Consider the following 23588-nt stretch of genomic DNA (forward strand, 5'->3'; position numbering starts at 1 on the left):
GTGGTTGGTGAAAAGGAAGAATAAAGAGTAGACTATTGATTTCTCCCAATTATAATTTCCTACATCAGTGTTCAAATTTATAATCATTAGACTCTTACATGGTAGTCCTAATTTTAATGGATTAAGCATGGGTTTCTTTCTGATTCACCAGGACCCGGAAGCAGGGGGGTTTGCGGCACACCGAATCGCACAGTCGTCTCTGAGATTTGGGGACTAGAACAGGACCTAATGCTGATCTGATAGCTGAGCGCGTCATAGGAAAGGGGTTTCCACTGTGTTCCAGACCCAGCTGGACTGCTGCATCCTTCTCACAGACTCCTTTTGTTTGATGGACATTTTGGATCTTCTTTTTCTGTTTAACTTCCAGACTACTCATGATCATTTTAATTTGCTTTCAGCTGCTTAAAGCTGTTGTTAAAAGATAGAGTAGAGCACACAGTCATTCACTGGTTAATTGATTCAGCATGAATGAGAGAAATGGAAATGAGGAAGAAAAAGCCTGTATGAAGCGCTGTGAGGAGGATGTAAGGAAATGCTAGACACCCCTTGCCCTGTAATCACTCAGTCTAGTAAGGGAGAGAAGTTGTATACACAGAATACTATAACACGAGTGGGTGATTTCCATGAGAGAGAAGAAAATGGCATGTAATCGGAGTTTGGTGAAGAGAGAGACTATTTCCAGGTTTCTTCTAGTCTTTCAAGATTCCCTTTGGTCTTGACAGAGCTGGTGTGGTGGATTAGGTATTGGACTGGGAGTTAGAGGATATCAAATCTAGTGACAATTTAACTCCTTATAAAGTTGCCAACCCGGAATAAAATATTTTACCTAATGCTCTTTTAAAAAATGTTTTTAAAATGGAAAAATAATTTTGTGAGCCTGTTTAGTTGTGTGATGGCTTATTTTCTCAGTGATCAAGAATTTATTGAATACCTGTTACTCACTGTGCTAGTGGTTGAGCATATAAAGATGAGTTAAACGCAGGCAGCTTAGTAGAGAACACAGCTTTTGACATGTTTAGAGAACCATGTTTGTAAAGGCAGTATGGTTTTCTTCTAGTTTCTACACCCTCTCAAAGGCTTTACTAGTATTCAACTTTACTTTCTAAAACTCTACACAGTGTTTGAGCATGCTTTATTAAGTGAAATTTGCCACAGTAGAAAATCAGGTAGATTACTTCCTTTGGCCAAAATGCAATAAAAGGAGAAATTTAAAACAAAAGGATAGGGACTTCCCTGGTGGCGCAGAGGTTAAGAATCTGGCTGCCAATGCAGAGAACACGGGTTCGAGCCCTGGTCCGGGAAGATCCCACATGCCGCGGAGCAACTGAGCCTGTGCGCCACAGCTACTGAGCCTGCGCTCTAAAGCCTGTGAGCCACAACCACTGAGCCCGCTCGCCTAGAGCCCGTGCTCCTCAACAAGAGAAGCCACCGCAATGAGGAGCCCGCGTGCAGCAACAAAGACCCAACACAGCCAAAAATAAATAAATAAATAAAACAAAACAAAACAAAAAGATAAACAAAATTTGATGATTAAAAACCACTTGTAGGGCTTCCCTGGTGGCGCAGTGGTTGGGAGTCCGCCTGCCGATGCAGGGGACGCGGGTTCATGCCCCAGTCCGGAAGGATCCTGCATGCCGCGGAGTGGCTGGGCCCGTGAGCCGTGGCCGCTGGGCCTGCACATCCGGAGCCTGTGCCCTGCAGTGGGAGAGGCCACAGCGGTGAGAGGCCCACGTACCGCAAAAAAAAAAAAAACAAAAAAAAACCACTTGTAAATAACTCTTGAATTAAAGGGATACATATTATAAAATGTTTAATTACCAAGGAAATAATTGTCTCAAGTGTCAGTAATTAACCTTGAAGTCTCATTTGTTTAATTTCCAGAAGAAATCTCAATACGATACTTCTTCCTCACACTTTCCATAGAAACATCTCCTGATCATTCCTGATGATTTCTGGATGTGCCTGATTTAAAAGAATATTCATTGTCCTGTCGTTCCAGTGTTGCTGCTTCAGTCCATTTAACCCAACAATAAATACTTTGTTAAGTTGACGTAGTTAAAATGGCCTAGGTTAATCTTTGACTGTCCATCCCATAGGCTGGAGGCCAGGAGAGCTTGGGTCAGGAGAATCAGGTACTGTGCAAAGTGCTTCACATACATTATCTCATTTATTCCTTGGAAGGCAGATGGTGGTGTTCCCATTTTACAGATGTGGCAACGGACACAGAACCTGCAAGTGACAGAACCAAGATTGGAATCCAGGGCTGACTTTGCTGCCCATCTTCTGTTGCCTAGGCTGTGCTCTTCTTACTAAAGGTTTCTTTTCACTAGAGACGCACCTTACTTTTACCAAATGTGGTAGAAACTGTTGAATATAATTGAACTTGAAGAACAAAACTAAACACTTTTTTAAAAAGCTCACTTTATCTTCTGTTTAATAAAACTAGGCTATGATTGTAACTTCTATGTGTTAATTCTTAGGCTAAAAAAATGAATAGTTTCCTTGATCTTTGTCATATTTTTCCTGAAGAACTACATGACCTTCTTTACGATGTTTGACTTTTGTACAAGATCATAAGTAGGGGCATTTTTGTAAAACCTATGTTTAAACAGTTTTCCCCAAAGCCTTTTGGAATCCATTGCTACACAAATCATTCTCCTTTCAAGTGTCTTTTATGTCCTTCTTTAATTCTCAATTAGTCTAATTCTTCCTGATCCTTGTTTGACTTGGTATGATGCTAGTATTCTCCACCGTGACTTTCATCCAACTCATAAAATTGCTCATCCTTTATAAGATCTGCAGTTTCTTTTTAAAGTTTTTTTTTTGCATTGTGTTCGCATTATAATTATGTAGTGCTCTTAGAGTCAGAGAAACTGCTCACACTTGGTGATTTGGCAGGTGGGGGTGTGACGTGGGGGGATGGGGATGGATGTGATTGCTCTTCTCTCGGGCAGGGTTGAGCGCTTACTCATTTGGTAAGTGGTCAGTGGAGAACTGTTTCATATTAAGATTATGTTTTCTTCGCTCTGTGACTTTCTAAATATAGGTCTCTTAACATCAAGTAACTTCCTGTAATGAGTGCTCCAATAATGAATATCTTTGGAATTCATCTACTTTTTTGCATCCTTTCTGCCAGTTACTTAATGAATAATGAAGGCTTTCTTCTCTCGCCTGGGTGATTGAAACTTCTTTCCTGGGCTTTCCTAGTTCATTCCGTTCTTTACAGTTAGGTTGCTGTCTTTCTAAATTAATACTCTTCTTAAACTTAAATGTCTTCAATAACTCTCCAGGGGCACTTATGATAAAGTCCAAGTTATTTAAAGACTTGTGGTTTACTAGGCCCCTCCCTACTTGTCAGTGTTCAGCTTTTGCTTCTTGACATTATCAGTTCTAGCTGAGTGATGAGTACTTTTACTTCTAGGACTTTGCTCTTACTCTGCTGGGAACTGTCTTCCTCCTCTCTTCAATCCCTCTTCCTACTTCCCTCCCCCATCCCCTTTACCTAGGTGATGCTTATTCATCTTTAGGTGTCAAATGTCACTTTCTCTGGGAGTCTTTTCTAACCTTTCAGGACTGGGCTTTCTGCTTTTTCTCTGTTTTCCCAGACCATATTGTATTTACCTCTACTTTAGTTCTTAGCATATAGTATTTGCTCACCAGCATTGCCCTCTAGATGGTAAGCTCCGTGAAAAGTTGAATGAATGAATAATTTCAGCTGTGCTCTGCACTAGCATTATGACCTTTGGTAAGCCTGTCAATCTTCCTGGGTCTCATTTTCTCGTCTGTAAAATGAAATAATTTGATTAGGTGACTTCAAAGAGTTCTTTCAGCTTTAAAAAATTCCGACTTCTAAAATTCTTATGTCCATTTAATTTGCAGTTTCTGCGTTTGAAACAAAGCTCATCTGATTTGCCTAATTAAACAATTAAAGAGTAAACAAGAAGCATTATACTTTCTCCTTGAATGAGTGCCAGTTCTTTTGTTGCTGTTTCCTTTTTGCTGATGGCATGAGGCCATTTTTGAATATGAGCATATTGTTGCTCATGCACAAGGGCTTTTAAAATGTCAAGTATTAAAAAAAAAATGTCAAGTATTTGTTGTTTGCCAGGTTTCCTTTTCTCAGCACAAATTGAAGCACAGTATGCATGCTTTTCTCCTGTGGTAGTTATTGTTACGAATCCCCTTCTACCCAACCGCATTTGCTGTTCCTGTGGGCTAAGAGAATGCAGTGGTTCTGGAAGGGCAGCAGTGCACCACGGCGCTGCTTGTGAACTGAATTCCAGCCTGAGATGTAATTCCTATGATCTTGATATATGACATTTGAATTCCATTAACGTGCATGGGATTCTTCTTGACATCTTTCTGGAAGTTGCCAAAGCTGGGCACCAGCAATGTGAGATCAGTGTCTGGAAGTAGAGTGAAGCAAGCAGTCATCCAGGCTTTGCAGAAATTGCCTTTGCTTCCTAAAGCCCAGATTACTTTCATTTCCTCCCTTTTCATGCATCGAAGAGTTATTTCCTTCAATGATATAATTATCTTAGCTGTGTTTTCTGTGGAAAACCAAAATTTTAGTAATGGATGAATAAGGGGACGTACTGTTTGTGATTATATTGAACTGTTAGCAACACCTAGAGAATAATTCTGTTTCTGGCACTAGGACAGAACAATTTGGAAAGGCTTCAGGTCTGAACTCTCTCTGTTGCCAGGTGTTATTTTGTTACTGTGCTATCGTGGGTAGCTGTGAGGGAGTGGAAATCATATTGGACTGGAAGGTAGAATACAACTGGGCAGGAATGTTTTCACTTCACTAGTTCTGGATCTGTAGGCAAAGTATTTAACCTCCTTTGTCAGAACAAACCTCTGGTTTTTCATCAGTAAAATGGGGATACTAATACTCTAATTCACAAAAGGCTGAGGACTGAATAATCTCTGCACAAAGGTGTATAAATCACGGGTGGTTCAAGCAAATTTTAGAAATATTGATAACGGAAAACATTTCTATCTTCAAAAGTAAGAATTTTGTATTGGTTAATGCAGCCCAAAGATAGAGTTGGCTTTCTTGTGATCTAATGAATTCCTCATTAGTGGCCAGCCTGAGTGTTCTCTCTAATATTGTGAGTCTATAATTCAGTGATACTTTACTACTGAAAGGGGGCATTGAATCTAGTCTTCTGGGTAACTCTCATCCTGAGATAGTGTAGTGGGAGTTATCTATGGCTGTGCAACAGATTACCCTGAAAACTCAGTAGCTGGGAGCAGCCATCGTTTGTTACCTCAGGGTTTCTCTGGGTCAGGATTGCAGGTGCAGCCTGAGTGTTCTGGGTGGGGTCTCTCCCGTGGCTGCAGTGCAGGCGTCATCTGGGGCTGCAGTCCTTGCCGGGCTGCTGAGGTTGGATCTGCTCACCTGAGTGCTTGTGGGCAGGCATCAGAAGATGTGTTTCCAAACTCACTCCTGAGGTCTCTTCCTCGGGCTGCCTCACCTCATGGCAGTGGTTTCCCTGAGTGAGAGAAAACACCCACAACAGAAGCCAGTCTTTTATAATCTAATCTCAGACGTGGCAAGGCATCAGTTCTGTGTTCTCTTCCTTAGAGGCAGATCAGAAAGTCCCGCCCACACTCAGGGAAGGGGAAGACATGGTGGTGTGAATTCCAGGAGGCGTAGATCTCTGGGGGCCGTCTCAGAGGCCGCCTGCGCAGCTGGATTTCATGCAGCCTTTGTGTGGCGAAGCGGCGTGGGGTAGACTTGACTTCCCAAGTCCTGTTTTGTAATCCTGAGTTATATCTAGTTATTTTTTAATGTTCTCAAGGGGAAGTTGTTTTTTGAATTTGTTGAAGCCCATCCTAAAGTCCCTTTAGCGGTTTTCTCTAATGGAGATGAATGTCTTTTTTTCAGCACCCTTGTCTGAACTCTAGAAGCGGTTGTATAGAACTTGAAGCCTGTTTCAGTAGTTTTTGAAGTGCTGTCAGATGGAATACGATGAAGTACCTTCAATGTATCTTTTGTTTTCTAAGACCGTAATTGTACCTTATGTTTTAAAAAATTTACAAGGTGCTTGATAGCATTATAACAGCACCACTTTCTGAGCTATTATTTAGGCTTCACAGAGACTCCAGGTACATGGTGTTATGGAGTAGATTGTAGGTAATCACTCTTTGATCAAATACTGTTACGACTGTTCAGTCTTCTCAGGGAGATTTTGTAGGCACTTAAGAAAGCATCCTTTTTTATTCTGAGCAGGCTGCTGACTTATGGTATCATGTTGCCTGTTAAAAGAGGACAAATTGACTTAGAATTAATTTTTATTAAACTGAAATAAGTGTGGGCTTCATTGTATTTCCCAGTTCTTTCTCAAAAACCAAAGCTCCCTTTTGCAGAAAAGTAGCTTTTGCCAGCGAAGAAAGAGCATGGGACTGGGAGCCAGTATACTTGTACTTAAGTCCCGGCTTTGTCCTTAAACCTGTGTTTGACCTTGGGACATTATCTCATCATATGGGGCTTCAGCGTTGCCGTATGATGTTTTCTTCCAACTTTAAAATGGTATTCAATTTCTTTTCTCCTCCAGGACAGTCTTGGGGGTAACAGCAAGACAGCCATGGTAGCTACTGTGAGTCCGGCCGCTGACAACTATGACGAAACCCTTTCAACCCTGCGGTATGCAGATCGTGCCAAGAACATCGTGAACCACGCTGTGGTGAATGAGGATCCCAATGCACGGATTATCCGGGACCTCCGAGAAGAAGTAGAAAAACTCCGAGAGCAGCTAACCAAAGCAGAGGTATGAGGCACAGCCGAGCAGCATTATGGGTCTAGGAAAATCCAGTAAAGCTAGAACTTGAATTTTCTTCCCCCAGGGCCATAAGTGATGAGTAGAATTTTTGAATTTCCTATAGGAAGAGAAATTTGAGATGAGTAATAAAGGAAGACAGATAAATTGTCATAGTTGAAATTTAGATAGTTTTTACAGGTGTTAAAGGATTGAATAGGAGGAGAGAATAAGGGGAATTGAGAAAATGTTTCTTTCCACAGTACAGGCAGCCGACGAGAAAAGAGGTACAGTAGAATAGGGTAGAGAAAGAGAGGTGCTTGAAACAAAAATAGATACAACTTAATACTAGTGCAGCAAATGGTGGTGAATGTGCATAGGCTAATTAGAAGAGGAATCAAACAGATTTGTGTTGTATCAGAGGTTGAAGTCCAAACAGAAATCCTAAGGAGGTCTTGCACACCATAATCTAGTTTTTCCATGTTATGGGTTAATTATGTTCATAGGAAAAAATATAGCAGGTTGAAGTCCAAACAGAAATCCTAAGGAGGTCTTGCACACCATAATCTAGTTTTTCCATGTTATGGGTTAATTATGTTCATAGGAAAAAATATAGCAGAAGTAGCCATCTGTTTAAAACTGCCCTGTTTCACTATCCTTTGTACATTCCATAGTGTATGATATTTATGTTCCATTACTGAATTCAAAACCTACACAATTCTAACCAAAAATCTTTTTTATTGATTTTTAAAGATTTATTTTAAAAAATTTATTTTATTGAAGTATAGTTGATTTACAGTGTTGTGTCAATTTCTGCCCTGCAGCACAGTGATTCAGTTATATACATATTCTTTTTCATATTCTTTTCCATTATGGTTTATTACAGGATATCGAATATAGTTCCCTGTGCTATTCAGTAGGACCTTTTTGTTTATCCATTCTATACGTAATAGTTTCAAATGCTTATCCTTTTATCAAAAGTGGGATAAAATGTCAGATTCAGGATCCCTACTTTAATTAGCATTTCTGTTCCCATTATTTCCAAGCACTGTGGGATTCTTTCTTGGGCCTGAGGCCATAGCCCTCTTCTCATGACCTGTTTTCTGGTAGTATAACAGTAAATTACATGGTCAAAACAATTATCTTGATTGTATTTTTGCCTGTTGAATCCTATCCTGTTTTTACAGGAATAATTTTACAGTTCATCAAGATTCTTTGAAAGTTTGTTTCTGTCTTCCTGGTATCAATAACACCGTCCAGTTTTCAACATGTGCAAATTTAGTCTGCATATACTTGAAGAAATACCCAAAGTCATCAATTAAGAGCAGAATGAGTCACACATATGAGTCTAGACCTATTGAGATTTTAAAAAATAAGCCCTTGGTAGCTTGAACTTTTTATCTCCCTAAATGTAATTAGATCTCACAGTAACAACAGGTTAGAGAAAAATGAAAAGGTTAAGTCTTCTTTCAAACCCACTGGATAACTAGGTGAGTCTGTGGGACCCACACAGTCTGGATGCTTTGGGTCAGTGACAGTCCTTGTGTCTTAGGCAGGTCAGGGACCCCAGTGAGCTGTAGAGCTAAGAAGAGTCAGGTTGTTCCTCTTGTCCTCCTGGATTTAGCGAATTCTTTTTTCAGGGCATTGTACAGACATTTCATGAAATAAACATTTTGCTTGTAGGCAATGAAATCTCCAGAGCTGAAAGACCGGCTGGAAGAATCAGAGAAGCTAATCCAGGAAATGACTGTGACCTGGGAGGAGAAATTAAGGAAAACCGAGGAGATTGCCCAGGTTCGTGCTTCCTGCTTAAGGAGAGAGAAACGTCGTGGCAGTTTGCGCAGTGCAACTCGGAGCATGTTTCTGATTTCTTTTTGATTTTTAGCTTTGAAGATGGCAAATCTAGCAGATTAAGATTTAAATAAGATCTAAATCCAGGAGTCTGTACTTTACAAAGTTCATTTGAAGGATAAAGACATAATTACAATTAATTGTTCATTATGTAAGAAATATATTTTTAGTGTCATAAAATTTTTTAAATGATATAACTAGCCATTGGCTCTGAACACCCAATTCTGTTAAGTGCTTTGCAAACATAAGGAACTTACCCAACTTCAAAATTATTAGTAGTAGATATTTAGGCTATGAGCGTCTTGCTTCCATATGACAACGCAGTAAAAGTAATATGAAATACCTAAATCTGAGGTGACTGTCTCTTATTTTTAGACCATTAAATATAAAGTAGTGAAATCTTCCAGTGGGTGCATTAGCATTTGGAGAAAATCCTAAAATGTCCAACTGTGTGCTTAGTAAAGGGTTTACTCTGTGACTTTCCTCTTAGATGCTTATTCAGCCTCTGTTTTAGAAATATATATGATAATGTGGAGGTCAGTACCACACTGCGCAATCTTCTTATGATTGGATAACTCTGATGGTAGATTTAACTGAAATCTTTTATTCTTCCATTTCTGTTCATTGGCCTTAGTTTGTTCTTCCAAAGCTAAGAGAATAAGTGTCCCACTTGTATGTAGTAACTAATAATAACAGTAATAACCAATACTTATTGGGTACATGTACATATTGGGTCCTATGCTAAGCACATCTAAATATACAGCATTTTATTTAATCCTCCCAATAGCCCTGCAAGATAGGATCTGTTATTACCCAGATATTGAAAGTCACCTCTACCTCTTCCCCTCCTTTTCTAAAATTAAAAATTTCTTGTGTTTTCAACTGTTCTTTGTATTAACAAAATAGAACTTGCTACTTCTTTTGTTACCCAGTAGATTCCATCTTTCAATGTGCTGTCCAGAATCAATCGATGCATCAGATGTTGTAGGACAGTACTATTATTATGTAGCATAAGGTGGATGTTAGATTTATATTAGTGCAGACTAGGATTTAAGTTGATTTTTAAACATTTTTATTACAGTCCTTTTCAAAATAAATAAAAATATGAGTGTAATATATCCACACGTACCCATTACCCAATTTCATTAAAGACCAACATAAGACCAGTCTTGTTTTATCTGTATCCCTGCACTGGGTTATTTTAAAGCATATCCCTCAGATTACAGAGAAGAGAATACACCAGTATATAAACTTTACTTCTCATTGCATATTACACTTGCTGTTTTTCATAAATTAAATTCTTATTTAATAAGAATTAATTCTAATTATCATTCAATTTGGAACTAATTTATGTGAGCATTTTTGGGCTACTCTGAAAATAAAACATTGACTTTGAAGTGCTATTGTACTTGGGTTGCTTTGCTCTGATACGAAGCAGGGTAGGTCTAAGTGAGAGTGTAGTGCTGATGCAGCTTATCTGTAGCATCTTTCCTCACCTAACTGTCCTCTGTCTCGGTCATATGCCCCTTTTGAGGACAGCCTGATTTTATCCAACACCTCATTTAACACCTTATCTTTCCAAGCCCCCAGGCTTCAGTGCTGCTGAGCTTTCTTCTCCTCTCTCACTGGTCTATTATTGGTCATTGACCTCTTTGCAATACAGACTGGCATTTCCTAAAATGTATTCCTGGCAGTATAGCCACAGACTGTTAATAAGTCTTAACACACTGTTAATAGCCACAGACTGTTAATAAGGGAAAAAAATGGTTCATGATCAGATAACTTTGAGGAAACCTAGGTGAACTCAGCCAAATGGATTTCTTTTTTGAAGAGCTCTTTGGGAGTCTGTTCTAAGTCAGCCAGACTCTCAAAGTCCTCTGGGTTCTGTGGCATCTTCCTCTAGTATGCCCGCCCCCGGAGATTGTCCCTGCCAGTGAACCCTGTGGAAGCTGTCTGTACCCTTTTGACCCTTAAATCATGAGTACTTTATTTACTATTCAGTTTTTTGTGTGTACTTTTATTACCTAATGAGTTTGTAAGGTTCTCAAGAAAAAAGGCTGTAACTCTTAATTTTTGAAACTATGTGCTCAGTAGTATTTTTGAGTAAACAGTCAGAACTCAAGTTGACTAATTTCTCAGCCCAGTGGCATATCTTTGATACCAAATTCTCTTATTTTCATCTTTTATGTTCTCAATAAAGAAATGTACACTTACGTGAGATAGATCAAGGGTTAGCAAACTAAGCCCTTGGGCAAAAACCCGGTCTGCCACTTCTTTTCATAGTTTTATTGGAATGTGCCATGCTCATACGTTTTTGTATTATTTATGGCTTCACAGTTGAATAGCTGTGACAGAGACCATAGGACCCAGATGACTAAAATATTTACTGTCTGACATTTTATAGAAAAAGTTAACTAATCTCTGATATCAGAAGCAATATTTAGTAAATGTAACTATATTTTATCATACAATACTTGTTTATTCTTTGAACTGATTCCTAGATGTTGCAAACTTTTGTCGTTTTTTAATGATTAAAAACTTCAAAATTTTTGGTGGCAGATGTAGCAACGAATTGACAGTTTTTCAACGCTGTGCCCTTTGGTTTAAACAAAAATTTTGTGGTATTTCTACCATTATAAAATCTCAAACGACAGGAAAACGCTTAAGGAAGTAGGATAAAACAGTAGTTTACTCTAACTGCTAAGTTAGACAATTATTCATTTCTATTCCTTTCTCTGGCATAGATTTGCTCAGTGACCTTGGGCAAACCTATATTCAGTGACATTCATTCCGTATTCAATTATCAATGTTGAGCAAAAGTCAGAGAGTTATTATTGGAGAGTGTGGGAATGGTTGGAAGTAAGTAAGTCTGGCCATTCATTATAGGGCTTTGAATGTCAAACTAAAATTCTTAGATTTCAGCAGTAGGAGCTAGAAAGATTTTGATTTATCTGTTAAAACATTTACTATATGCTATGTACTATGTAAGTATATCCTGGCTGTTTTATATACATTATCTCATTTAAATCCTGTCTTCTCCCTTACTCTGAGTGGCTTTACCTTTGTTAAGTCGTATAGTCTTTTTCAGGCTTGCCTTTGCCTCTGTATGAATTAAAATTTTGCCACTAGATGACAGTAACCAGACTTCTTCTAAATCTTTTAATTATTTCCATAGTGAAAATTACTAGAGTCCTAATAAAAACATAAGTAGAAGAAACTATTGTATTACCAAAGTAGTATTTACTTATAGAAAATACAGAAAGATTATTTTGAAGAAGATTTAATTGAACGGATCCAGTCATCCAAAGAAAACTACTGTTAATATCTCTGTGGTTTCTTCCACGTTTTCCCAGTGCACAGATTAATATACTAGTTATACCCTACATTTTAAATTTAATATTAGTTCACGAACATCTACCCACTTCATTCGTAGTTTACAAAAAAAAAGACATTTTTATAGAGAAATGTTTCTTCTCATTATTGGAATAATTCTTTAATTACACGAATATCCCTTTGTAAAAGACCTTTCCCTCAGTAAGGGACCATACAAGATATATTAGAATTGCTTTCTTTGTTTTAGGAACATGGTTCTTTATCAAGGATAATCATTGCTTAGAATTGAGTGCTGAAAACTAATGGCTAGTGCTAAACCACTTAGCACTTCCGAAGGAACCCAGTAATGTTTGTTAGAGAAGAGACTCGATTCAAAGGCCCAGAACCAAAATATCCCCTTCAGTATGTTTGTAATAGTATCATTCTAGGGGTGATTGACTGGGTTGCAGTGGCTGTATAAATTAGGATGTGTGCCTAGAAATAGCAAAATTGTAAGGCTGCAGTTTAACTATACTGCAGACTTACTGTGTGGCCCTAGTTAAGTGACTTAGTTTGTGTTGTCTTTCCTCAGAATCAGAGGTTCTTGATGACTCATCACTATTCGCTATTTATACATAGTTAAAGACACCCTGCCCTGCCCCGATTCGGTTGCAGGATTCATGCGTATCTCCCTAGGTGCACGCGTGTGTGTGTTGCATGTACTCACAGATCGGTAGGCACGAAAAGGAAAGGTTCATGTTCTTATGAAAATAGGGCTTTACTGAATATGCAGATTTTATTTTGATAAATTCATGACACCGACGATTTGAGTGCTCTTGTGTGTTATGCACTGTGCTAGGTGCTAGGAATACACAGTGGAGAGATAGGGTCCCTGCCCTCACAGAGAAACGGTCGAGTAAAAAGTTACCAAGTTTGAGAACAGGTGTGCTCCAGATAGGAGGAATAGGTGTAAAACTCTTAAGCTAGAGAGAGCATTCTTGAGACTTTGAGGGCCCTGGAAGATGTTCCACTAACTGCGTACAGGCTTTGAGAGTAGGGGTGACAAGATGTGATGATGGTGAGTAAATGGGCCAGATTGAAGGGCCTTGTGGGCTTGGTTGAGGGAGTTTGGCCTTTATCCCTGCTGGAGACCCACTGAGGATATCAAGCAGCAGAGTGTATTAAATACTTGGCTTTTCAGAAAGATCATAGTTGAGTAAAACACACTTATATTTGCTCACATATACAGAATTAAATGTGAAAGGTGAATTCACGATGTTAGATATTTTCAAGAATGAAAAATGAGAACTTAGTATATTTGGTTGCTGTTTGTAATGGCTTTATTTTATTTATTTAAAAAATTTATTTATTTATGGCTGTGTCGGGTCTTCGTTTCTGTGCGAGGGCTTTCTCTAGTTGCGGCGTGCGGGGACCACTGTTGATCGCGGTGCGTGGGCCTCTCGCTATCGCGGCCTCTCGTTGCGGAGCACAGGCTCCAGATGCGCAGGCTCAATAGTTGTGGCGCACGGGCTTAGTTGCTCCTCGGCATGTGGGATCTTCCCAGACCATGGCTCGAACCCGTGTCCCCATTAGCAGGCAGATTCTCAACCACTGCGCCACCAGGGAAGCCCGCATGGCTTTGTTTTTGAAATTAAAAAATTTTACCTAACGAAGCAACATTATAGTTTAGAAAGAGAACAAATGCAGTAACCTATATAATACCATGTCCTAAGTAACATATTTGAGTTACAAAGTTATTTAATAATTACTATAATATATGACATTTTATATCTTGCTGCCTCAGTAGCTGTGGAATTAATTCTTCTCTAACGCCTTTACAGGAGCGGCAGAAACAGCTTGAGAGTCTTGGAATATCTCTTCAATCTTCTGGAATTAAAGTTGGGGATGATAAATGTTTCCTCGTTAATCTCAACGCTGATCCTGCTCTGAATGAACTTCTGGTTTACTACTTAAAGGTGAAGTAGTAGGCTTTTCTACTATTTCCTACCACAGAATAGAGCAGTATTTCACAGTATTTTTTTTTATACTTGGAGAACCATACATATTCAAAAATATGAGTTAGCAAATTGTTTTTATTTGATTAAGCTGGAGTATAGGAAAATCTTGAGTTTCTGAGATCAGTTTCTCTTTGTAGTCTTTGAGTGATGTCATTCAACCTAGTAAATATGAAAGATGATATTCTGATATTACTTCCAACAAGTTAAGTAGCTTAACTTCTATCATTTAATATGATTAAACCAGGGAGTTAAGTAGATAACTTTAAAGCTTACACAGTGACTTTTAAACTAAATGGTTTCATCGGTAGACTAAAGCTTTTGTGATTTCTATGAAGCACAGCTTTTGGTGAGTGGTTTCTTAGCTTACAGAGGAAATGTTTAAAGAAAGTTATTAGGACCACTTGATTTGAAATTTGTGTTTCCAGTAACTTAGGAAAATTAAAAATTTTGGATTATCAACTTATAAAAAAAGGGAGTACGTCACTTAGAGACTGAGAGGGTTAGAGTATGGAGCAGAAAAAACCAGATATACATTGAAATCTATATACATTGAAACCTATAGGTTGTGGGATGTATCAGGAAGACAAGAGACAACTTTAGGATGAGCATGATATCAGACACTATATAAATTATAAGGAGTTTGCCAAAATTACCTTTGCCAACCCTAGAGCATAAATGAGTTACATAATGGACTATATGACTCTGACATATGGTTAATGAATATTTAGGAGGAAGATTTTTCCCCTCATAGTATAGGAACTATCTATGTGGGTTTAACTAAGTTAGTGACTAGGACAGTAAAGACATGAGCTGGTACAGTTGGAAGCAGCTTTAAAATTAGAGAATTGTGTCGTTTCACTTCTAAAGAGACTGAAGAATTCATGACACGTTGGCTGGTTTCCCAGTTTTTATCAAAGGTATCTGGGGTAATTGCTTTGTGATATTTTGATAAGGCCCTGTTATTCATAAGTATCTTATACCATGTTTTATTACACTGTGAGTTAAATTGTGTGTTTGTTGCATGTAATCGTGTGCACACTCAGGTGCTGTGTGTAGTGGGAGCAGTGCTGGGGTAGGAGGGAGATGCCCTCAGTTTCTAGTCCAGCACCACTGCTTGGCAGATGTTTGCTCTCAAGTCCTTTGCCCCCCACAGTCTACAGATTCTTCCTCTATAAATGGAAGTTTTCTCTGTCCGGCTACCTCACAGGGTTCCTGGAGGATTAAATGGGATTTGACATATAGAAGCACTTTATAAACAGAAGCACTATCCACATATAAATTATTCCACATACCATTTTCTCATTTGATACTCTGGTACCTTATTATATTATCCTTGTCCTTTGAAAAAAATGACATATTAGCACATCTCTTGCTGTGCTTCTAACAATGCTGGCAGCTTTTTGTGTTAGAATTTCAGCTGTAGATATTCATATGCTTTAGGAGAGATGCAGTATTAGAATAGGAGTTAAATATTCTGCCCTTTTAGTTTTCAGAACTGTGAGTTCTTTTTCTTTCTGATGTGATGAAGTTCAAATTGGAGCACACAAACACATACACCCAACAAGAAAAAAAGCCTGATTCATATCTGTTCCTTAACTAAAAAATTACACAAAGAAAACTATTTAAAGACTTTTGGAGAGCAGTTAAAATATTTCTGGTCATCTTGTATGGAGGTGTTGGGATTCTGTTTCAGACTGTGTGGTCAACCCTGTTTTGGCAGAGTTTGAGGCAGTGTTGGTTCTTCACTGCCCAAGCTAAACCCATGACAAAAGTTATATTCATGACAAAGCATATTCAAAAGGATGATCTCAGTCCAAGAACAGTTTTTGCTTCAGTAAAGTGATACCATGATGTGGGTTGGAGGAATTTAGAGGCCGAGCGTTTTTTATTTCTTTGCTTTCAAATTTTCAAGCTGGTTTACATGCTGGACAGATGACCTCATGTCAGTGGGTGACTTTGAGCACCCCATGTATAAAATGAGGCCCCTGGATTAAATTACCTCTAGCATTCTTTCTAGTTCCAGGTTTTGAATGGTTCTCTTCTAGAATAGAATCCTCCATTTATTTGTTCTGTCTGGAACTTGCAGAAGCGAAGTATGGTGGCCAAACCATAGGTAGAATGTAATTCACAAGGTAATTTTGCATCTAATTTGCACAGCCAGGCAGCTCTTGCTTCGCATGGTTCCAACATACACAAATTCCAGTTAACGTGAGTTAGTAAATAATGTTGACGTTGCAGGCATTCATGAGCTTCTAGATGTGCAGCCAGAGGAAGTTAGTGAAGGTGAACTTACCGATGTGAAGAATGAAAGTGGTTGTGATGAGAAGACTGCAGATGTCTCAAAGGGAGTGACACCAGAAAGCACTTCACATGAGAGGAGCTCTTGGAGATACTTTGCAACATTGAAAGCACAAAGGATAAAATGGTAGAAGCTTAGAAAGGAGTATGACAGTTTGCCAAGGTGTGGAAAATATGCTCACTGCATGCTGTAAGATATATGTTGAGAAGAAGGCAAGCACTGTTCTAACTACTCTCGGTACATACGCTTTTAACAAAGAAAAAACTGCTTTAAATTTCAATGTTTCTAATGTTCTAAATGACAGTGTACTAAATAAATACTAGTTTAACTGGTTTTTCGTTTTCCTGTACATTGTAACAGTAAGAGATTTCTTCATGTTTTTACGGACAGTTTTAAATGTCACAGAATTATTGCAGTTTTCCCCAGTGATTATTAAGATCTCCTTGCTAAATTATTTTTATAGTCCTGTGCTCTTGTGCAAAGCGAGGCCTGCCTGCAGTTCTGAGGTTGACTTGGAGATTTATTTATATTTTAAAAAATTTGTTATTTTAAAAATTTTTGTACAAGTTTTAAAGGTTACAGTCCATTTAGAGTTATTACAGAATGTTGGCTATATTTCCCGTGTTGTAGATAGGCTACATTTTTGTAGCCTATCTTACACCCAATAGTTTGTACCTCCCCACCATATCACCTCTCCCCACTGGTAACCACTAGTGTGTTCTCTATATCTGTGAGTCTGCTTCTTTTTCATTATATGCATTAGTTGGTTATATTTTTTAGATTCCACATGTAAGTGATACCATATAGTGTTTGTCTTCATCTGGCTTATTTTCACTTAGCATAATGCCCTCCGAGTCTATCCGTGTTGCTGCAAATGGCAAAATTTTATTCTTTTTTTCTTTTTATGGCTGAGTAGTATTCCATTCCATTCCATTCCACGTCTTCTTTATCTATTCATCTGTTGATGGACACTTAGGTTGCTTCCGTATCTTGGCAATTGTAAATAATGCTGCTATGAACATTGGGGTGCATGTATCTTTTGGGGTGTATACCCAGGAGTAGAGTTGATGGGTAGTTCTGTTTTTAGTTTTTTTGAGAGACTTGTAGATTTATACCAGCATAAGCCAAGCTTCTAGAGGGAAGAGCTGCTCCCCTCACCTTAAATATGTTATGCTAGTAATACACTTTTATTTCTAAAAAGTCTAATAAGAACATATTAGAAAAAGAAAGGGGCATTAGTGCCCAAATTTCAACAGCCAGAGAAGACCACAGTTAATATTTAATATTTTTATCTGTATCTTCTGGATCTATTCCTCTGTGTGTGTATATTTATAGTGATACGTATTTTTTAGTTACAGAAATAGGATTACAGTGTGATTAATTCCAGTCACACCTTTGAATTCTCCACCGAATCGTTCAGGAAAGCTATTTTGCTTGTGCAGTTCTGGATCTACTCTTTTCACGAGTCAGCTACTCATGGCTGGGGAAGCAAGGGTGACTCTGAAGGACTTGGGGCAAATTATCACACACACACTTGATCAGGATTTGTACCAGTGATTCCGCAGCAGCGTCAAAGCACACGTACGTAGGGAACAGTCCTAGGGGGAGCGTAGCTCCCGTTGGCAGTAAGCTGCCTGCCAGCATTCAGTCAGTGGAGGGAGGCGATCAGCAGAATGGCAGGGCCACAGCCATTCCGCGTTGTTAGAGCTGTGGGCCAGGCTTCAAGGGGCCCAGGACGAATAAGACAGCGGTGTGGCTGTGAGACGTGCCTGGTTGGAGGCAGTTTGACTCACCTAGAGTAATAATTTGAATTTGTAAAAGACAGAAAGGTACCTTTCCTTCCTTCCTCACCTCCATTCCCGAAAGGCTGTCTTCAGAGTCCTGGTTCTGTGAAGCCAGGGCGATTTCGTTTATTAAGGGCTATTGGTTATTTACGTATGTAAAGAGCAACGAATACTTCTCTGCTTATTGCCCCTGGTACTTGCTGCAGTCTTGGAATGCAGCAGTCGGAGCTGATTCTACACTCAAACTCCAATCTAGGGGGTAGTTCAGAGCTTTTCTCCACCTCCACCCCCAAGGACAAAAAGGATTCCAAAGTCACAATAAGGACTCCAGCTAGAATTTCTCATGGGGAGAAGAAAGGGATTATAATAGAAATGGCCTAAGCCAAGTGCTTTGGGGATCTTTTCTTCTTTTTTATGTGATCTTGGGCTCTTTTTCTCTTCAGACTCTTTTTTTTTTTTTTTTTTCCTTTTAGAACTTCTCTGCACCTTGTAGTTGGTGTCGTTAGAGAGGGAAGAAGTGGGGAATGGAGACCGACATGGAACACATTCGTTAGGCCTGCTACTGAATGTCACTGAAGCATTACTTGTAGTTTACACCTGATCAAGCCCTGTTCTCCAGCTTAGGGAAGTATGGGATTGGCCAAGAAGCCTCAGCCAAGATCAAGGAGTAGACATTTGCCTGGAATGCCCTCTCTGTGTATTGTATATACTCCTTGAGGACTGAACGGGATGCCATGGCACAGTTCTGATCCCAGCTCTTTGTTTCCTTGGAAACACTGCTGCAGCATACTTGAGAGAAGAAACCCCCAGAAAAGGGAAAATGAAAATAATAGAAGGGAAGAGGCCTTTTTCTGAGGTTGAGATCCCAGAAGAGATGGGAAGAATTGGAACCCAGAGTATAATTAGAAGGGATATCAGCAAAGAAGAGGAGAAAATTGTCTTCCTGAGTCTGAAGGGAATGGATTGTTCATTTATTTTTCTTTTATATTTATCTAATGGCTAAATGTACCAGGCCTGTGTTACATGCTTGGAATACAGTGGTGGGGTGGTGCAGGTCAGGCTGTCCTCTGCTGTCTTGGAGTTTCCATGCTAGCCATGGAGATGGACAGGAAACCCACGGACAGTCAGTCTGTAAGGAATTCAGGCACGAGAGTAACAGGGTGGCTACTTCTGATTGTTGGTTCAGGCTGCACCTCTCTGAGGATGTGTACTTAAAAGCTAAGGTGGAAATGATAAGAAACTACCAATATCAAGATCAGGGGAGGAACACCTCAGACAGAGGAAGCAGTCAGTGTGCTCAGAGAACAGGTGAAAGGCCCGAGTGGGTGGGTCACGCTCCAGGAGAGGCAGAGTGCTGGGAGCTGGGATAAGAGAGGTAGGCAGGGGCCAGATCACAGAGGGTTTGTCAGCCTGGGTAAGAATTTGAACTTCTTAGAAGTTCAAAGGGAAGCCACTAGAGGATTCTCGATAGGGGATCACGTGATCGGCTGTTGTGGTGGCAGCGGGTGGGGTGGATAGAAGTGGAGAAATAGAAGGAGGCTCTAATATTCACCTGGGCAAGAGAATAGGATGTGATAGTAGAGGTGGGAAGTGAGCTGATTCTTGATATATTTCAGAGGGAGAGTCTTTGACGATTTCCTGATTGACACAGGGCTGGAGGTAGACTGCTAAGACAGAGAGAAGACTCCAGGATAGCATCTGAGCTTTTCTAGTTGACCAGCTGGGTGGTGGTGGTGCCATTAGTATTGGAGAAGGGAATAGACTCAATGGGGTGGTGGGAAGGTGGAAGCAAAAGTTCTGCTTTGGCTCTTTCACTTTGAAATGTCTTTAGACATACAAGTTGTGCCCAGTAGGCAAGAAATGATGGTGACTATGACTAGGGCAGTGATAGTGGAGGTGGGAGAATGATGGAACTAAAGTCTGTAGTTCCTGGTTGGTGATTTAATTGTGTGTGTGTGTGTGTGTGTGTGTGTGTGTGTATGGTATTTAAAGCATATTGGACTGGATGAGATCATCATGGTCAACGGTCAGCAACCTGCTTTCATGGGTTAAATCTCACCCCCTGCCTGTTTTCATATGGCCCAGGAGCCAAGAATGGCTTTTGCATTTTTTAAATGGTTGGAGGAAAATCAAAAGAATCATAATATTTTGGACTCTTGAAAATTATATGAAGTTCAGATTTCAGTGTTCATAAGTAAAGTTTTATTGGAAAGTAGCCACACTTGTGCATTTGTATATTGTCTGGCTGCTTTCACACTACAAGGGCAGAATTGAGTAATTGTGTATGACTCAAAAAGCCTAAAATATTTCATATCTGACCCCTGATCTAGGTGTGTATAAGGAGAAGGTGGCCTAGGGACACATCCCAGTCAGTATCAATATTTAAGGGCAGTCAAATGTTGAAGCACATAAGAGGGAGTTCGATTTTTATGTCTGTTTTCTCAGGTACCTGCCAAAAAGTGACACTGGTGATTAGGGCTTAGAGAATTGAGTAGTTGGGGGTTTAGGGTAAGAAGAACACATCTACCATATCTTTTATGAGGTCTAGGGAGACCATGTAATTCATAAAATAATTCAGACTCCTTGCATTTGAATAGCTCTTTATCTTTGTAGACTCATCTTGACTGAGACCAGGTAGGTGATGTACAACTTAAGTAACTGTAGTTTTCAGACCATGCTCTGAGAGTAGTATAGAATATTTGGAATCAAGATTGCAATGGAAAATAACGAATGTAATATAGACATTAATGTAAAACTGTAGCTGTAGGTTTAAAAGTTATAACTCAACTCAGTGCATTACTCCTTATAAGGAAATAGAACTTGTAGAATGAATTCTATAGAAAGCCAGAAATTCCCTCTGTCATTCCATTTGCTTTAAAAATCTTTTAGCTAAGGTAACGGATCAATGTATGAGAGCTGAGAGTAGATGATTTCAGTTGTGTACATGTAAGAATGCACTATTGATCAGTGAATTTGATTCTTTTGTAGGAACATACACTGATAGGTTCAGCAAATTCCCAAGATATCCAACTATGTGGAATGGGAATTCTTCCTGAACATTGTATCATAGACATCACATCAGAAGGCCAGGTTATGCTGACTCCTCAAAAGAACACCAGGTAATGTACTTTAATTAGTGTTAATGTCACAGTAATTTTTAAGAGGAAGAAAGTACACTAATTGCGGATGGTATAAGGACGTTTGGCCTTTGTGTGCTTTTATGTTCACTTAAAGAAGATATTCAGTTAGTTACCAAGTCCTTAATATTTAACTTTTTAATATGGCTTAAACCAATCCTTCCTCTCTATACGTACTGCCGTGGCCTTATTTAAATAAGGTCCCCATCAAATCTTTTTTTTTTCTTTTTCTTTTTTTTGCGGTACGCGGGCCTCTCACTGTTGTGGCCTCTCCCGTTGCGGAGCACAGGCTCCGGATGTGCAGGCTCAGCGGATGGCTCATGGGCCCAGCCGCTCCGTGGCATGTGGGATCTTCCTGGACCGGGGCACGAACCCACATCCCCTGCATTGGCAGGCGGACTCTCAACCACCAGGGAAGCCCTCCATCAAATCTTGATTGGAACTCCTGACAGCACCCTAATCTTCCTGGTCCACTCACCATACAACCAGATGGCTTTCTTCTATTCTTGATGCAAAAATCCCTTACATCCCTCCTGCTTATCTCCTATTCTTCTGCATCTGCCATTCCTCTGGCCAGCTAAGTAACTCCTGTTTGACCTTCAAGGTTAAGTTCTGTCACTGTCTACTTTGGTCTAAAATAAGGGCCCCCAGTACATTTTCCTAGTGTACTTTATGCTTCCTGTTATGTTAATACTTCATACTGTGTTCTTCTTGTGGGCTGTTAGCCTTTATTATCACATTGGACTGTGAGCTCTTTGAGAACAAGGACCTTTCTTTTTTGGTTCTCTATCCTTAGCGTGTAATACCAGACTAATAAATAAGTGCTCAATAAGTAATGAATAGGCATAACATTATACAAATTAAATATTTGTCAGTTTGTTTCCTTGAGCTTTGAAACTGTTATTGCCCTGTTGTGTAACTGGCTATATAACTGTTATAGGTGATGGTTAACTGACATATTGATCTTCCGAATGTTGATTCATCATTATGTCAAAAAATCATTAATACCATCACTAATTTCATCCATAAAGTCTGTAAATATTTGGAAGCTATCAAGCTCATGGTAAAGGATACAAGTGAGAAAAGAAAAAAATAGAGCGTAAGCTGGCCCAGCACTCCCAGCTCTGGTGTGCTATTCTCCTATTAAATAATCACACAGATACCAACCCCAGGGAAGGTTACTCCGAGGCTATGATGAAATAAGATGAAGCAGGCCACATAATAATTTTGTTTCAGCAGAGACAAAAACCAGGGTCACTATGCCACACCCAAAATACCAAACACCTTCTCTCGGCCAAGTGAGTGGCTGTTTCTTCACCAGTTACAACTTTATCCTCTGTGGATAAGATTTTTGACAAACCCGATCATAGAATTACTCCTGCTCTCTGGCAGTATCCGGTATATACAGAACTCTCACCTCCTTAGACCCTCTCCCAGGATGAGCAGCTGAAGCCCAGTCCTGCAAGAGTCCCCCCGGGCCCCCTCACTGAGATGCCCCCATGCTTCCTGTGGTGTCTCCTCCCCCTGCGTGAGTAATAAACCCAACTGGTTCAACTACGGGAATATTCCTGGTGGTCTTTGGTTGGAAGACATTGACACAAATTTCCCAAAACTCTAATTTTCACTTGAAAGCTTGACATTTACAATTGGCAACAAATACTGTCAGCTGTTTTTGTCAAAGTGATGGGCTGGCTTTGTTCATTTTCAAGAAAATGTCTGCCAGAAAACCACTTTGAGCATGTCTTCTGCTCAAGACAGTTCTTATACTTTGGTATGCATTAGCACAGTGCTTTGTGTGTACTTCTCATTTTGTCACCTGGAATGTTTAAGAAGTTGTGTACTACTCAAGGGTCAAAATTTACTAAAAGTAGTAATTTATTATTTTTAAAAATTTATTTTTTAAAAACATTTTATTGGCGTATAGTTGAGTTTTACTGCTTCATCAAGGACCTTTTCAAGTGAAACATTTTTAGAAATTGTGGGTGCATGGCAGTGAATAATCCAGTGACTACTGATAAATGTTTGGTGCCACTGCTTTCATTTGTGCTAAAACACCAGCAATTTTACTCCTTGCCAATGCTAACGTCAACATGGTGAAAAAGGGCAGGTTAGTGTTATTATAAAAATAAATTTGATCTTCGGGACCCTATACAGACCACATGTTGAGAACTGTTATTACAGTCATGCTTTTATTTAACTGCTGCAGCTTTAAAAAATAAGCCTATGTATGTGTTTGCCTTTAATTAAACTCCTCACTGTATGTAAGGTATTCGTGTCATAAAGGCTAAAATCTGCTAATTTTAGTAGGTCCCCTCTTGTCATAACTTTATTTTTTAAGCTCGTGCTTTGAATAATCAGACTGTAGGAGCATAGAGACCAATTACTTTTAGTGCTTAAAAACCCACATGGTAAGTGAAATCTAG

General features: G+C 39.4%; 1 protein-coding gene across 3 annotated transcripts in view; it reads left to right on the plus strand.

The window, feature by feature from the left end:
* Positions 1 to 23588, plus strand: part of KIF13B (kinesin family member 13B) — a 185607-nt gene that overhangs the window by 81518 nt on the left and 80501 nt on the right. For all 3 annotated transcript variants that reach the window (XM_029201887.1, XM_029201888.1, XM_029201889.1), the window contains 4 exons: positions 6564 to 6776; positions 8448 to 8558; positions 13769 to 13903; positions 21017 to 21147. In XM_029201887.1, coding sequence (XP_029057720.1) covers positions 6564 to 6776; positions 8448 to 8558; positions 13769 to 13903; positions 21017 to 21147 — 590 coding nt within the window. The remainder of the gene's footprint in view (positions 1 to 6563; positions 6777 to 8447; positions 8559 to 13768; positions 13904 to 21016; positions 21148 to 23588) is intronic.

The sequence above is a fragment of the Monodon monoceros genome, unplaced genomic scaffold (assembly GCF_005190385.1).
Source record: "Monodon monoceros isolate NGI ecotype Baffin Bay Population unplaced genomic scaffold, NGI_Narwhal_1 Super_Scaffold_5, whole genome shotgun sequence".
NCBI lineage: Eukaryota > Metazoa > Chordata > Mammalia > Artiodactyla > Monodontidae > Monodon > Monodon monoceros.